Source organism: Mytilus edulis, chromosome 4, assembly GCF_963676685.1.
Source record: "Mytilus edulis chromosome 4, xbMytEdul2.2, whole genome shotgun sequence".
In the NCBI taxonomy this organism is placed as follows: Eukaryota; Metazoa; Mollusca; class Bivalvia; order Mytilida; family Mytilidae; genus Mytilus; species Mytilus edulis.
This window is the reverse complement of record NC_092347.1, coordinates 31,832,769-31,849,074: the sequence shown is the minus strand read 5'-3', so window position 1 is coordinate 31,849,074 and position 16,306 is coordinate 31,832,769. Positions and strand designations below refer to the sequence as shown.

At 34.6% G+C, this 16,306-nt stretch overlaps 1 protein-coding gene across 1 annotated transcript; it reads left to right on the top strand.

The window, feature by feature from the left end:
• Window positions 1–532: 532 nt before the first annotated feature.
• On the top strand, window positions 533–15,021 carry LOC139519452 (NFX1-type zinc finger-containing protein 1-like). Its single transcript, XM_071311554.1, has 4 exons — window positions 533–632; window positions 3,630–10,062; window positions 10,867–11,606; window positions 12,301–15,021. The coding sequence occupies exons 2-3, from the start codon at window positions 3,657–3,659 to the stop codon at window positions 11,589–11,591; spliced, it is 7,131 nt and encodes a 2,376-aa protein (XP_071167655.1). The 5' UTR covers window positions 533–632; window positions 3,630–3,656; the 3' UTR covers window positions 11,592–11,606; window positions 12,301–15,021.
• The last annotated feature ends 1,285 nt before the right edge of the window (window positions 15,022–16,306 follow it).

The following is a 16,306-nucleotide window of genomic DNA, read 5'->3' as shown; positions in this document are numbered from 1 at the left end:
AGAATAAGACATGGTTTGAATGCTAAGGTTGAAGACTACATATTATACATATTGCACTAAAGATATATTTTTGTTTTTTTGGTTTCGTGTGGTTATTGTCTCTTTGATGTAAAGCCACATTTGTAGACCCTTTCACAAAATCAAAAAATAATTAATTAATGAATGATAGACAATTATATATACTATAAATATCAAAAAATCAAAAGATATTTTGACATATTGATTCATACAAAATAAATTAAAGTTTTGAGGACAAAAATAGGTTCTTGGTTCACAGTTCAGGAATCGTTTACAAAATTACAAAATCAAAAACATCGTCTCAACTCGATATTTTTGATATCAAAGTCTAAAAATGCACACGAACAAGCGGTGTGTTTCATGTCATGATATTATGACTCTCTTGGTTACTTTTGTATATTCAGTACATTTTGATTTCGGTGACGTTGTTTTCTAAAAATCAAAAACATCCACTTTCACTTTCTTTTTTGAGTAAAATCTCAAATATATATTCAAAGATTTCTAACAAATCGTTAAAGATTTAAATGTGGCCAGAGTGTGCACGTCCCGGATAGTTAACTAAACATAACTTATCTTGGAGTTAGAGTATTCAGTATCTATTTCAGGACCAACTGGTAAGAATATTATAGTTGTATGCACGTACTGAAGTACATTGTAGATGCATATAAAAATAAAATAAAACATTAACTATTGAATAAACATATTGTATTTCCAATTCTGAGTTCTTGTTGGCCATATAAAATATATAAATAATTGGAAAATACCACAATAGAAAACTTTGCAGAAACCAATTGCGTGCTGTTATTTTTTAGTCTAAAGCAGAAATGATCATTAGATTTTCGGAAAAGAGTGGGAGAGGTGTTAAGAAATCTTTTTAACCTGTTGCTAGGCCGGCTGTATTTATACTTTAATATTTTTTTACACACAAATATACAGGTTTTTGAGTATAATGTATATTTTCAACCCGTCTTGGGCAAACATAGTATGTTGGTTCTTATACCTGGCTATGACATTCATTTCCCAAATCCCCCTTCCCCTAAGAATATCAAATAATGGTACCGTTAATGAACAACCAATTCTAAATTTTATGTTTTTTTAAGAGATACAGGGGCGGATTCAGACATTTTCATAAGACGGACCACTATCTTGTTTTGGAAGGGTATAGGGATTTCTCCATTGTTTGCTTCAAAATACTTTTAAAAACCCAATTTGTTTCAGAAGGGAGGTTAAAATAAGTATGGGTAGGGTGTTCAAAAATGAGTGACAAAATTATTTTTTGTTGTTGCTACAATTATTGAGATTTTCTTTCTTGTTTTATCAAATTCCCTTGGGATCTATTCGTATATCTACACGAATTGTTTCCAACGTTTAATGAAGATCTTTACAAAAAAGTTTTTAACGCGATGTTGTTTATAGGGCTCGTAAACTTAGATACGCTCCATGTGCACTTGAAGGGGGTCTTTTGAATAAACTTATTTTTAATAAAGCTGGGGTCACACATTCACGATTTTGACTATCGTCCTCGACAGGACCATTCCCGATTAAAATTTATCAAAAGTCTGATCAAGATCCTGTGAATCGTGGATGGAAATTCAAACTTAAATCAAAATTTGTAAAAAAAAATAATTTGATCACGACAACAATCAGATAGTGTTCAGGAAACGACGATATTCAACCGTTTCTAAGCGAATTAGTACCGATAATCCCGTTCTGAAGCCGCTCTAACCCGATTTGTATTTTTCGCCAGGTAAAATTCGACCGAGTATGTCACGACTTCGTCCCGACTCTACCGAACGTAATCCGACAGAGATCAGACAGTGACCAGACAGTGAACCGACGCTGACGGAAGATATCCGTTAAAAACTGTCGGCATATTCGGGATGATCAGGTACTGACGGAACGTAATCCTATCACGGTCCGCTCTATCGCATTGCAAACGGCTTTGTCTGGTCTCAGTCGTATTGTATTCTGTAATTATCGGGACTCTGACGTGGGTATCATTGATTAATTTTGTATTAAAAACGGGACTGTTTCGGAACGGTTTCGGCAAAAAACGGTTCGCAATCGACAAGATCTGGATGCAATCTGGACTCAATCGGCAGAAAAACAACTATGAAAAATTACTCCAGATCATTCCCGTTCCACAAGACACCGTCCAGAATACACAAGACATTGTTCGGAATTCGATCCGATACAGCAGAATCTGTCACGACATTGCTACGATTGTAATCCGACTAGACAAAATCGGCTGAGTTGTCCCGAATGTTACGGGACGCACCTAACTGTCGGGGTACTTTGCCGAACTTTTCGGACCCTTCCCGACCCGTAAGAATCTGTTACGAACTAAAACGACTGTGTTCAGACAATGATAGGACATTCCAGTTAATTGAGGATACTAATCCGACTTTTTCACTTTTCGTGTCGTATTGCTGTCTGATCTCAAACGGGAGCAATAATCGGCAATGTGCACGTGTGAACCCCGCATTAGGGTTATAAATTTGTGTTCGGATCTTAAAATGACAGTTGATGCAAATCATTACACAAAATGTAAATGGCTAAATATACGCAATTTTAATTGTATATCATATAATATATTAGGAGATATTTTTAAAAAGACACACCGTGACTAATACTTCTATCATGTCTAGCTATTTTCAAATCAATATGTGACAATATATCACAAGTTACAAGTTTAAAAACATATGCTTTAGTGTTACTTGTCAAAAAGATCTGGAATTTTGCCACTAGATTACATTTGTACCTGTTAAATGCGTCGCGTTGGGTTTAAAACAATCAATCTGTTAAACAATCGCTTTATTGCTTAGATATTCACACAACAAATAAATGACTTCATATTAGTGTTTCAACAAATGAATTTCGCCATGTTATGTAATTTAAAGAATAACCAACTCAGTTTTAGAAAACGGGGGAAGATAATCCATCAAACAGGAAGTGACTGTTCAGCATATCTCAAAATCGTTTAATCGATTAAAATTGAAATTTGTTGGCAATAAATGGAATAATATCAATTAATTAGAAATTGAATATAACATAAAAACGGACTTCAGAACGGTTGAACAGTCGAACTTGCAAGGTCATAAGAATGTTTGTTGACAAAAGGTACTTCTAATGAGATACTAGTCTCGATAACCCAGACGCATATTTAAATATAGCGACGCTCTACTTTAAAAAATAAAGCGGCTGGATGATCGAGACTAATGAGATACGAATGCCGTTTCTCATCATTGTCAAAAAGAGAGACGAAATATACAAGAGGGCCATTCAGACTGACAACGACATGGCTAAAAAATAAAAATACCAACAGACCAATAGTACTACAAAATACAACATAGAAAAATAAAGACTGAGGAAAAACGAAACCCATCAAAACCCGGAGTGGTCTCATGCACTACGGAAGGGTAAGCAAATCATGCTTCAAATCAACCGATTTTTGCTTGAAATTTTTTATGTTGTTGATTTTTCTTATAATCTCAAAAATACAATAATTATCTTCATTGACAAAATGATCCCTTAAGGACTTTAATCAATCTCGTCTCCTTCACAGAATTATTGAAAGTCTTTTAATTAGAATGTGTTAAATATCGTTTTAGGTAATCAAACCGATAAAAACTTTGACAATGGCGTCAAAAAGTCCAGGCAATATACAACCAGAAGATCTCATAGTGAATTTATACAGATCAAATCTACAGAGTGAGGAGTTATTAGAGATATTGGTAAAGAGAATGAACGTTTTTGATAAATTGATAGATAAGAAGAATCTATCAGACGATTCTTTATCCTTGTTTGTCCATATTATTGCAAGGGCTTCTAGTTGTGATAATCCGAATAAAAAACAGGAAGTCTTTCAGTTATTGATTATGTGGTCTGATTCAACCATGATAAAGCACCGGAGCATTCCATTACTTGTAGGAGTGACATGCAATAACACACGTGATCATGATTTTCATTGTCTTCTTGACGACTATTTAATAATTCTTCAAGAACTATACCAAAGCATGCCTCATTTGTGTACAACTCCACACGTTATTGGACTTGTAGATTTCTTGAATGAACAAGTGCGCGAATGTGATGAATACAAAGATAAAGAGAAGAGGCTTTGCGTTGTTTCTGAATTGAAGAAGGATATACTGAAGGTTTGTGAAGAACGACCAAAGACAAAATATTTGACAAAACAGGACGCTGAAGACAAATTTGTTCCCCCACAGGATTTCCGAACTATGTCAGTTATTCCTGGTCATAATGACGTATCAAATGCAGCAAATTTCTTAAGACGAAACAAAGTAAACGGGAAATATTTGAGTTTAGACCATTATTTAGATGTACAGTTTAGGTTGTATAGGGAAGACTGCGTGTCACCACTCCGAGATGCTCTTATGGAGTTCAAACAAAAAGATAAAGAAAGTAGGAGTGGAATTTTTAGATTAGAAACCGGACTCGTCTATAGGGACGTGCTAGTAACGAAACAAAGCACTTCAATAGAATCTGGTGAAGTGTTTGAAATAAAAGTAGACCCAGACCATCGTAAGCGTATCAACTGGATCAAATCAAAGAGACTTATTTATGGTACATTATTGCTTGTTTCATTTGATCGGTTCAATACGAATTTTTTCGTTGTAGTAGCAGAAAGTGAACGAGAAGCTTTAAAAGACACAGGATGTTTTGCTGTACAAGTTTTTAATGTTGGAACCAACATAAAGCTGCCACGAAATACATATGGAATGATGATAGAGCCTACATCAGCATATTTTGAAGCTTACAAGCATGTACTCAAAGCATTGCAATGCATAGATGAAGACACTTTCCCTTTCCAACGATATCTTGTTGGTTGTGAAAAAGAAGTCAATATACCATCATACATATCACAAGATTGTGAGTATGATCTTAGACCTATTATTCGAAGTTGCCACATTGACATAGAAAGCACACATGGGTTAAATCGTAGAAACACTATTGCTAAACAGCCACCACAAATTAATGTTAAGATGTTTCAGGAAGACTGGCCTTCGACTAGCATATTGCAAATGGACGAATCTCAGAGAAAAGCATTTATTTCTGCACTTACAAAGGAGTTTGTGCTTATCCAAGGTCCACCCGGGACTGGTAAGACTCACCTTGGTTTGCAAATTGCTAAAGCATTACTGCATAATAGTAACAAATGGTTACAAGAGGATTCTGATATTCAGGAGGATGACGATTTACAGGAAAAATATCAAGGTCCTTCATCATTACCGAAGCCATATATGTTAGTTGTTTGTTACACAAACCATGCATTAGATCAATTTGTTGAAGGGATTGTTGATTTTTTGCCAGAAAATTTATTTGATGGTCGTTTCCCCAGAGTAGTTAGATTTGGACGCCAATGTAAAAATCCTAAGCTTGAACAGCTTTCGATACAAAACATACGGAGAAAAGTTCGATGGGACTTTGATGATCATCGAGTTGGTGTACTTGATAAAGCAGGTGCAGCTAAAAGAAAAATAAAGAAGATTAAAGACACAATCGACGTTTTAAAAAGCAAAAATATTGTTCTGTGGTTTAATGTTGTGGAATGTGTCCTTTCAGAAAATCATGCAAATCAGTTTGGAGATGACACAAGTTTTGTATGGATGCAGTGGCTACATGTGTCACCGGATTCTTGGTTTAAAGAAGTGGATAAATACTATCAAAACCAAAAAACTGACAAAGAAATCCACGATCAGCTCAATATTCTTGCGATTGAACCTAACGAAGAAAAGTTTACTAAAGTGATTTCTGATGCAGAATGTACACACAACGAGCGGTACATTGATGTTGATGATGTTGGCTTAATGTGTAACCCAGACTCAATAGGCCTCGATCTGGAAAAACAATACAAAAGTTCATTTCAGTTTAAAAAGAAAAAAAAGCTTGAAAACAAATTTAAACTTATTTTTCGTCTGGAAAAAGAGAAAGCAACAAAAGAACTGCATTATGGGGAAAACTTGTCAGAATCTCAAGTAAAGGAAATCCAAAATATCTGGACACTGTCCATGAAGGAGCGTTGGCAACTGTATAGGTATTGGTTAAGGCAATACATTATTATACTACATGAACAACTGAGGGACAGTGTTAAGGAATTTAACGAGATATTTGACAACTACAAACGTAATAGTATGGAAGTAGACGAATATATCATGCAACAGGCTTCGGTTATTGCTATGACTACAACCAATGCAGCACGATATAGTAAATCCTTAAACAAAGTTGGACCTCTAATCACAATTATCGAAGAAGCGGCAGAAGTACCGGAGGCTCACATTGTGACTGCAATCAGTCCAAGATGTAAACATTTGATTTTGATTGGTGACCATAAGCAATTGGAACCAAAACCAGCAGTGCATGAGCTTGCCATAAAATTCAATTTATCTGTGTCTTTGTTTGAAAGAATGGTGAAGAACGACCTAAGTTACCATTGTCTACAGCAACAGCATCGAATGAGACCGGAGATTTCTGAATTGGTACGCCATATATATGATGTTCTTATAGACAACAAAAATGTATACGAATATCCACCGATGAAAGGGACTCGTAAGAGCTTATTCTTCATCACACATAACAAACAAGAAGCTTTCAAAGATGAAGGCAGAAGTTATTCAAATGAACACGAAGCTGAATACCTCAAGGAACTTTGTCTTTATTTGCTAAAACAGGGATATAAACCATCTGATATAACGATAATTGCGGCATACACTGGTCAGATGTTTTGCTTAAAAGAAAAAATGCCAAGATCAAAGTTCGAAGGAGTAAACATATGTGTGCTTGACAACTATCAAGGCGAAGAAAATGAAATCATACTTTTGTCATTAGTGCGTAGCAATACGAGAGGCGATATCGGATTCTTAAATCGAGAAAACAGAATTTGCGTGGCTTTGTCTAGAGCAAAACAAGGACTTTTTATAATAGGGAACAGCTCTACATTGACAACAAGGTCTAAACACTGGCAGACTATAATTAAAAAATTACAAATCGAAGAAGACATCAATAATGAAAACGACGCTTTCCATAAATACACATCCTTTGGAAAAGCGCTACCACTGTACTGTCAAAATCATCCAGCAAACAAAGGAATTTTAGCAGAGCTACCTAGCGACTTCAAGAAAGTTAAAGACGGGGGTTGTGATCTTCCATGTGAATTTCGATTACCATGTGGACATGCTTGTCGATACGATTGTCATCCATTTGACAAGGAACATACGTCATATGTATGCTTAAAACAATGCTCGGAGACATGCAAAGAAGGGCATAAATGTCCGAAGGGATGTCATTTTGATTCTGACTGTAAATGCTGTGCGATAACAACACGGGAGCTTAAATGTCAGCACACTATCAATCTCATGTGCTATTTGGATTATTCTGAATATCCATGCCCAACTAAAGTAACCCGAACATTATTATGTGAGCATCCTGCTATAATGGAATGCTGCGTCGATCCAAGTACTGTTCTCTGTAAATCCATTGTTGATAAAGAACTACAGTGTGGACACACAGCACAAATAAAATGTCATGTTAATCCAAAACGTCACAAATGTGACACAGTCATAACAGAGACGAGACCGCACTGTATTCATGAGTTTAAACGTCAATGTCATGATACAAGTTTTGTAAGACTGAATCCTTGTAGAGTTCAGATAATCGAAAAACGATCATCATGTGACCATGTAATTGAACGGCAATGTTTTGATACAACGTATGAAATTCGCGTTAGGTGCAGCGTAATTGTAACAATGAACAGAACATCATGTGGACACGAATATCAAAAGCAGTGTCATGACCAATTGTATGAGATGGTTCATAGATGCAATGATATTGTAACTGAACAATGGTTATCGTGTGGTCATAGATACAGAAGACATTGCTACGATTCCAACTACGTCAAGAATAACACATGTCAGGTAGTTATTCCAGACAAAAGAGTTAAATGCGGTCATGAATATGAAAGGAAATGTTCTGATACGAATTATCACAATGCACACAAATGCAGTGCGAAAGTTGAAAAAGAATTCCCATTATGTGGCCATAAAATAAAACTCCTGTGCCATCAGGATGTTGAATCGGTAAAATGTAGAGAAAATGTTACAACTGTCTTTGAATGCAAACATTCCAAGACACACGAATGTTACAAAAGTAATTCAATTAAATGTACTGACTCATGCAACAAAACTTGCAAAAATGACCACCAATGTAAGAAATCATGTCATTTCCCAATTTCCTGTGATTGCGAACAGCTTATTAAAGTTGTTTTAGAAGGTTGCAAACATCAACAAAGTATCCCATGTTCAGCTGACCCTAAGTTATATCTGTGTACATCAATCGTAAAGAAAATGCTAAGTTCATGTGGCCATACTCAGAAAATGAAATGCCATATAAACCCCGAAACTATAAATTGTAAATTTGCAGTCTTAAAGTATTTGCCTGAGTGTCAGCATAGAAAAATGGTTTTATGCTCAGTCAATGTTTCAGACGTAAAATGTACCACAGAAGTTGAGATAAAATTGGAAAAATGTGGGCATTCAGCTAAAGTTAAATGCTGGCAGAAAAGAAGTATGATTCTACCAGATAATAAATGTTTAGAGCATGTTACACACACGCGTGACGACTGTGGACATACTGTATCTGTACCATGTTGGAAAATAGAAAGTACAAAATTATCTCCATGCAAGGTTGTCATAGACAAGACTCTTTTCTGTGACCATGTTATAAAAGTAGCATGCAGTAATACAAAAAAAGAAAATTGTGATCAAAAGTGTGCGAAACCTATGTTATGTGGACATGCTTGTTCGGGGCCTTGTCATGCAAGCAGAATGCATGATCATAGTGAATGTACAAGCCAATGCAGAAAAACAATGTTGTGTGGCCATACCTGTCCAAGTAAAACGTGCATGAAGTGCAGTCCGTGCCTAAAGTCTTGCTTATTTGAATGTGCCCATTCGAAATGTCGTTCTAAATGCATTGATCCATGCAAGCCATGTAAAGAAAAATGTCCATGGGCATGTAAACATTATAGATGTACCAAACTATGCTTTGAAGACTGCAATCGCCAAAGCTGCGATAAGGTTTGTGATAAGATGCTGTCTTGTGGCCATCAATGTCCTGGTTACTGTGGTGAACCATGTCCACTGAAGTGTGTTGATTGTCAACCGGAAATGTATTTTTGTAAGGATGTTACTAAAGATAGTAAAATTGTTACTTTGACACAATGTCGTCACTCTTTTGAAAGCAGTTATCTCGATGATTGTATGGATAAAATTAAGAATGACTTATTTTCCAAATGTCCATGCTGTGATGCAACTATCTATTATCATCCCAGATATGAACGGATTTTGAAAAGACAGAAAATGGCACTAGAAGATGCCAAAAAAGAGGTTCGTAACGTACGAATCAATTCTAAAACGTTGTATCCTGCATGTGATGCTGGAATGCTCACATTATTCGAAGAGTATACAACAAGCATTGCAACATATCTTCATGTCGTTCAGCGTACGCGACGAATATATGGGTTTGATCAGGAATTTCAAGATGCAGAGGAATTGACCGAATTCATTCATAACGATATTGAAACAGCACAATCATTTAAAGATTACTTGCAATTGTCTGAGAATATATTCTGTTTGCATATCCAATGGCTATTGTGCCTTTTCACGACAAACCCAAAATTATTAGGTACATTCTATAATGCTGATTGGTTTCCTGCATTCATAGAGGAGCCTGTGAGACAAAAATCAGAAGATTTTCCACCAGAACTGGTGGAGTCGATTGAAACTTTTTTTGAAGAAAATGATGGCATATTTACCGACGTTAATGGTCATTTATCAATAACAGGCCATGACATAGTTGTAGTTGTACTCTTGATGAAGAAATATATAAAAAAGGAGCAGCTTAATAAAATATTAAGACCGTTCATTGCAGACATGGAGGGCGATGGATACTTGACAAATACCAGAAGATATCCGCAATTACAGAATGTGTTTGGCATACATAAGGGCGAATGGACAATATGTCAAAATGGTAGGATTTTTTTTTATCACATCATGTTATGTAAAAGCACTCCATGTTAGCACTCAATTTGAGGGGTCATGTTACAATTATATTGTCCGAGACGGACAACACATGTTCGAAGCTCCAACAAAGTTGACATTAGACCGTTGGTTTTCTCGTTTGAATGGTTTTACACTAGTAATTTTGGGGCCCTTTATAGCTTGTTGTTCGGTGTGAGCCAAGGCTCCGTGTTGAAGGCCGTACTTTAACCTATAATGGTTTACTTTTAAAATTGTTATTTGGATGGAGATTTGTCTCATTGGCACTCACACCACATCTTCCTATGTCTATTTACAACAAAATCTTTGCAGACATGGCTTCGATTCACAATAGATTCTACTTAAGTCCTGAAAAAAAAAGCATTTTAATTTGGTATAGAATTTCACAGAAACGTAAAACAACGTTAACATTATTATTGTATTCTCTTATCAAATATGCTTTTCTTGTATTTTTTTTTTCATGTATTGAGAACTTGGGGCCAAATGTTTTGATACCCATAAAAGAAAAAATATTTGGAAAGCTATAACAAAAAGTAAATCACAAAAATATTGAACTCCGAGGAAAATTCAAAACGGAAAGTTCCTAGTCAAATGGCAAAATCAAATAATGAAATACATCAAACGAATGGAGAACAACTGTCCATATAGGAACCCGATTTTTTTTTGAATTTATGTCTTATCAGTTTTGTATTGTGAAATTCCAGTTCAGTTAAAAAAAAATATACCTGCATGTATGTATCTGTCACACAATAAATTATTCGTTTGTCGTTTTCAGGGCATGCTGTATCAACGATCATGTACAGTTCGTGTGTGATTTGTAAGGGAAACGTTAATCAACAAGCACAGTTCCAGTATGATGATGGACCACGTTTCGTCACACACGGACTTCCAACGGCAAAAAACAATAAAAAGACCAAGGTGACAACTGTTAGAGGTAAAAGAAGTACTTTTTGTAAAGACAAACAAGCTGATTTCAGTGAAGACGTTGGAGATATGAATTCGTTTAAGAAGTTAAAGAATCCTGCGAGAAACAAAAGTAATAGTGAAAACTTCCGCGGTTTCCAAGGACAATCTCGTAGTGGTCGTTACAAGGGTATGGAAAAAGCGATGCAAGTGGAAACGACAAATGAGAAAACAAGGAACCCTAATAAAAATGACAAACAACATATACCGTCATCGGCAAAGTCCCATGTAGAAAAAAGTCCGAAGAGATACCAAAATAAACATCAGGCAGAGGAAGGTTTTCAAAACAAGTCCCCGGTTAGCGGTAGAGGAAATAAATGGGATGGGAGTAATACTAATAATGGTTCGACTGGACGTGTCGATGATCAGGAAGATCACAAATATTATAATGGAAGATCTGATGGGAGAAATGGAAAATTTAATGCAGACGGGTATGGAGACGACCACCATGACAGAGGAAATCAAGGATATCGTGGTCGTGGACGAGGTCGTGGTGGAAGCAGGAGTCGTGGTAGAGGTCGAGGTGGTCGCCGATAATAACAATCGAATAAAGTATTTTTAAATTTTATAACTAGTATAGATAATCTAAATAATTTGATTGCAAGTAAATATTTGTTAAATTTGTAATTTTCTTGATTCAAAGATCCAATATATCAATGCATGGAACTTATTCCTCTGGATTCGTTATGATTCGTTAGATACTAATGTCGAATATTTTTAAATCAACAAAATCAAGTTTCGACAAAAAAAATGTTTCCTTAGTCTACAAAAAAGCAACGAATAACGAACCGGCTGCTAACTTCACATACATCAAGAAAGCAGCGATATTTTTTGGTTTAAAATCAAACTTTTCTGATTGTTTCAAACGAAAAATGTTATCAATAAATTATGCTGCTTTGTATTACAAGCAAGATCAAGTTTGTAAGCAAACATACAAGTAAGATAACTATTTATTGTTTATATTTTCGAAGCATTGACAGTAAATAATCAAAGTACTAAAATACTGAACATCGAATGACCGCAAGTTTTTGTGAATGGTCACAAACACTTGTCTTAAAATAAATCATATCTTTATAATTGCAAGTGAGGTTAATGTACAGATGTTTTTCTTTTCTTTTTCTGAGACAAGTTCTTGTGTTGAAGATAAATAAATGAAATGTATATCATTCTATTATATTAGTTATAAATAGTGCATTTGAATGTGCATGGTAGACACTCTTCTATAATGATTCGATTTTTCTTATAGATTGGATTTGAGTAGGCATTCATATTTTCCCGCAAACCAGAAAGAGCAAGGACCAATAACTCTGCATGTATCTGTATATAATTTTCACCTCCTTTATACAAATATAGGAGATAGCAATCGTTCTTGTGATATTCTTCCGCATGCGCAAACACAATTTTTCTGTACGTTTGCATATTGATAATTTTTACTTACATACATGTAAAATAATAATATATTATTCAATTATATTATAAAAAAAAATATTTGATGGGTATTCATTTGATAAATAAATTTATAGCAAGCGATAAGGGATGTTAATTTGCACTCGATTATGTCGGCGTATTTATCATGTGTATAGATGGATTAAAACCCCAAAACTAATGTACATAATGGAAATTTAGGAGATAGTAATACATCGGAATGCGCTCAACGGTCATCCGCTGTAAAAACAGTATTTTTTTTAATATAATTCAAAAACTATAACAGTAACCGATGTAAACAAGCAAAAAGATCAAAATTGTATTATAGGCTAATTGCTGGATTTAAGAAGAAATAGAGTCCCGTGTTTAAGTTTCGTTCTAATAAAAACATGTACAAATATTGACGTTGTCGGAAATGTGCATGAAATATCTACGTTTAAAAGTTAAGCAAACAATAGTCAATCATATATATTAATGAAATGTTTGAATTTCCAATCATTCATCCCTTGCCTGTAATATACCTGTATTGTCATTGATTTCCTTTTTTGTGTGTGTGGTTTTTTTTTATATAAAATTATGTGAAATTACATAATTGATTTTCATGCAATTTAAGTTTTTTCCTGTAGTATTTTGAAGATGATTTATTTTGATTTATTGTATGGTAAGTTGTATTATATTTTTTTGTCATTTTTAAATGCCATAGATACATATAGGTACAAGAACCAGCCTATAATGGCATATTTAAAAACAAATTCCCCAACAAACTAAGTATTATAGCTTGCTTTGTCGATCAAATATCATGTTAAATCATATAAACTTTGGATTTTAAAACTCAATTCAATACTAAATATATTGTATAATTGTTTTTATATCAACTTCAAATTCTTGAAATATATCATAAAACATATTGGGGAAACCAGTTAACTTCCAAAAATAATAATGTAAAAAATTAAACCACATTAATTGGTTATCCTGGTCAAGAATCAACTAAAATCTTTTAAAAGATATTTACTCAAACTCATGATCTCAGTGCTACAAAGTTGTTTTGCTTATATAACTGATAAGAGTTATTGTCCTTATTTTACAATGTATATAGAAGAACAGTATATTCTCTCTTTTTACAAAGTCAGTGAGTTTCATGATTATTTTATAACGTTATTATTAACAGAAAAACTATGGCACATGTAGTGGTGAAGTCTATAAAGTAAATACCATTAACACACTAAACAACAATTGAAAATGGTTTTTTTGGATTGCAGTATAAAGACAATAATAGTGCATTGACTTGACATATCAACGATATAAGGATTCGGCCCGAAACGGGGAAAATGCTCGGCACAGCCTCGCGTTTCCTCGTTTCTAAGCCTCATCCTTATATCGTTGATATGTCAAGTCAATGCACTATTATTGTCTATGTATATGTCTATTACAAAACTTTATATTTTCGTATATTTTATTTCATTGTATCGACATAGACAGTGTATATGAAGTCCTACGTATACCCTATTACAGTTTTTGTAGTATAGTATTGTATGAACAAAGAACATATTTAACATGCATTGGGTAATCTAAGCAAGTTTAGTCATGTAGATTAAACAAGTGATTGGTATAAAATAAAAATGAATACAATATATTTTTGTAGTATAATTAATAACGTATTTTAAATTTCAATAGACGAGTCGGCAAGATTTCCCTCAATTTTAACATGTGTCTTGACTTATTTCGAAAAGATCTGACATTCTAGTTGCATACATGTACACCTACCTACATATTAGTTTTGGACATCTGTCGAATACTAGTTATAATATTGTCCATATGTCCTGAGATTGACGCAGTTAAAATTATATGCTTTACATTTTAATATTATATATTCTTTACACAATGGAAGTTTCATGACGTCTATCCTCCTGCCTTGTTTTATTTGTTTCCTTCGACAGAAATATAGAACAGTATACTCGTCAAAGATTAAGCAAGCAATTTATCTAATGTCTCGCAATACCTCAAGTATGCTGTTTGAATCCCTATCAAAAAGACGATTTCACAAGTACATCTTTATTTCGAGACTTTTTAGTCAATGAAATTAGTCAACTTTTCATAAGCCTTGTGATAAATCAAGTTTACTTTCATCAAAATACCGGAATTCTTTGGTTAATGTCACAAGGGCTGCGTACCATACACGGCCGATTACGGTACAAGATGTAAATCACTCTTTCATAATGATAATGCAGATTTTCGAATTTGCTTTTCAAGGGTTGTGTAAATTAGATACAATTTGGTCATATGTCTAGCAAAGACTTGAGTACTAAGTTCACCTTCAGGAATCCTGTATTAATGTTTTACCATTCTTTAAAAAAAAACTGTTTTCAATATATGCACTGTGCTGACTCTATTTGTAGACGACTGTATCTTGCACTCCTTGTGTGCAGCCATTTCGAATCTTGCTGACGCACGAATACAATGTTGTAGAAATGAAATATGTATAGTAGTATACATGTTATTACTAGTTTGATAAGATGTTTTGTTGTTTGTTATTTTTGATGTTTGAAATAAACAGAAAATAATTATGAGTTAATAAGTTTAGAAAATCACTACATACAATGAGTATGATTAAACATACATACATAAATAATTAGAGATATTAGAAAGACACCCATATACAAATAAAATCGATGATAGTCCGTCGGAAAGGGATGATAAATGGCCATATTTCTTGCACGTACATTAAAAGACACCCATGTGGATTTAGAAGAGAGCAGGCTAATGCCGCTACAAGGCAGTGCTCGCACCCGCTAAGTGGAAAGGATCTAATATAAGTTGCAAAACTTGTTTCCCAATAAAATTGAGAATAAAAATTTGGAATGTGTCAAAGAGACAACAACCCGACCATAGAACTGGAAAAAACAACAACAGAAGGTCACCAACAGGTCTTCAATGCATCGAGAATTTCCCGCACCCGGAGGCGTCCTTCAGCTGGCCCCTGTAGACATATATATACTAGTGCAGTGATAATGAACGCCATACTTAACTCCAAATTCTACACAAGAAACTAAAATTAAATATAATACAAGACTTACAAAGGTCAGAGGCTCCTGACTTGGGACAGGTGCAATAATGAATGTCACGTACGTAGTCACAAGAGGAGATTGCATGACAAGTGAAAAATTAACCACATTTATCACGTACATTGTATCGGATGAATATCGGAGTTCGTAAAGTGAACATAGTGAAGTAAACAACATATGAATCTCTCTACAATTTAAAAATTGGAAATGAGGAATGTGTCAAAGAGACAACAGCCCGACCATAGAGCAGACTACAGCTGAAGGTCCCCAATGGGTCTTCAATGTAGCGAAAAACTCCCGCACCCGGAGGTGTCCCTTATCTCGCCATTAACAAATATGTATACTATTTTTAGGAATTTTGGTTCTCAATGCTCTTCAACTTCTAACTTTATTTGACCTTTTTAACTTTTTGGATTCAAGCGTCACTGACGAGTCTTTTGTAGACGAAACGCGCATCTGGCGTATATACTAAATTTAGTCCTGGTATCTATGATGAGTTTATTTAAGCATTGCATGAAACAATCATATTCAAACCTTTCTAGTTCCAAATAATTATGACGTCTGGCAAGACTATTTTGTGATAGTTGCAAGATACAGGGTGGTTTAGTCCAAATAATTATGACGTCTGGCAAGGCTATTTTATGACGTCTGGCAAGGCTTTTTTATGACGTCTGGCAAGGCTATTTTATGACGTCTGGCAAGGCTTTTTTATGACGTCATAATTATTTGGACTAACCCCCCCTGTATTATATCTTGCAACTATCA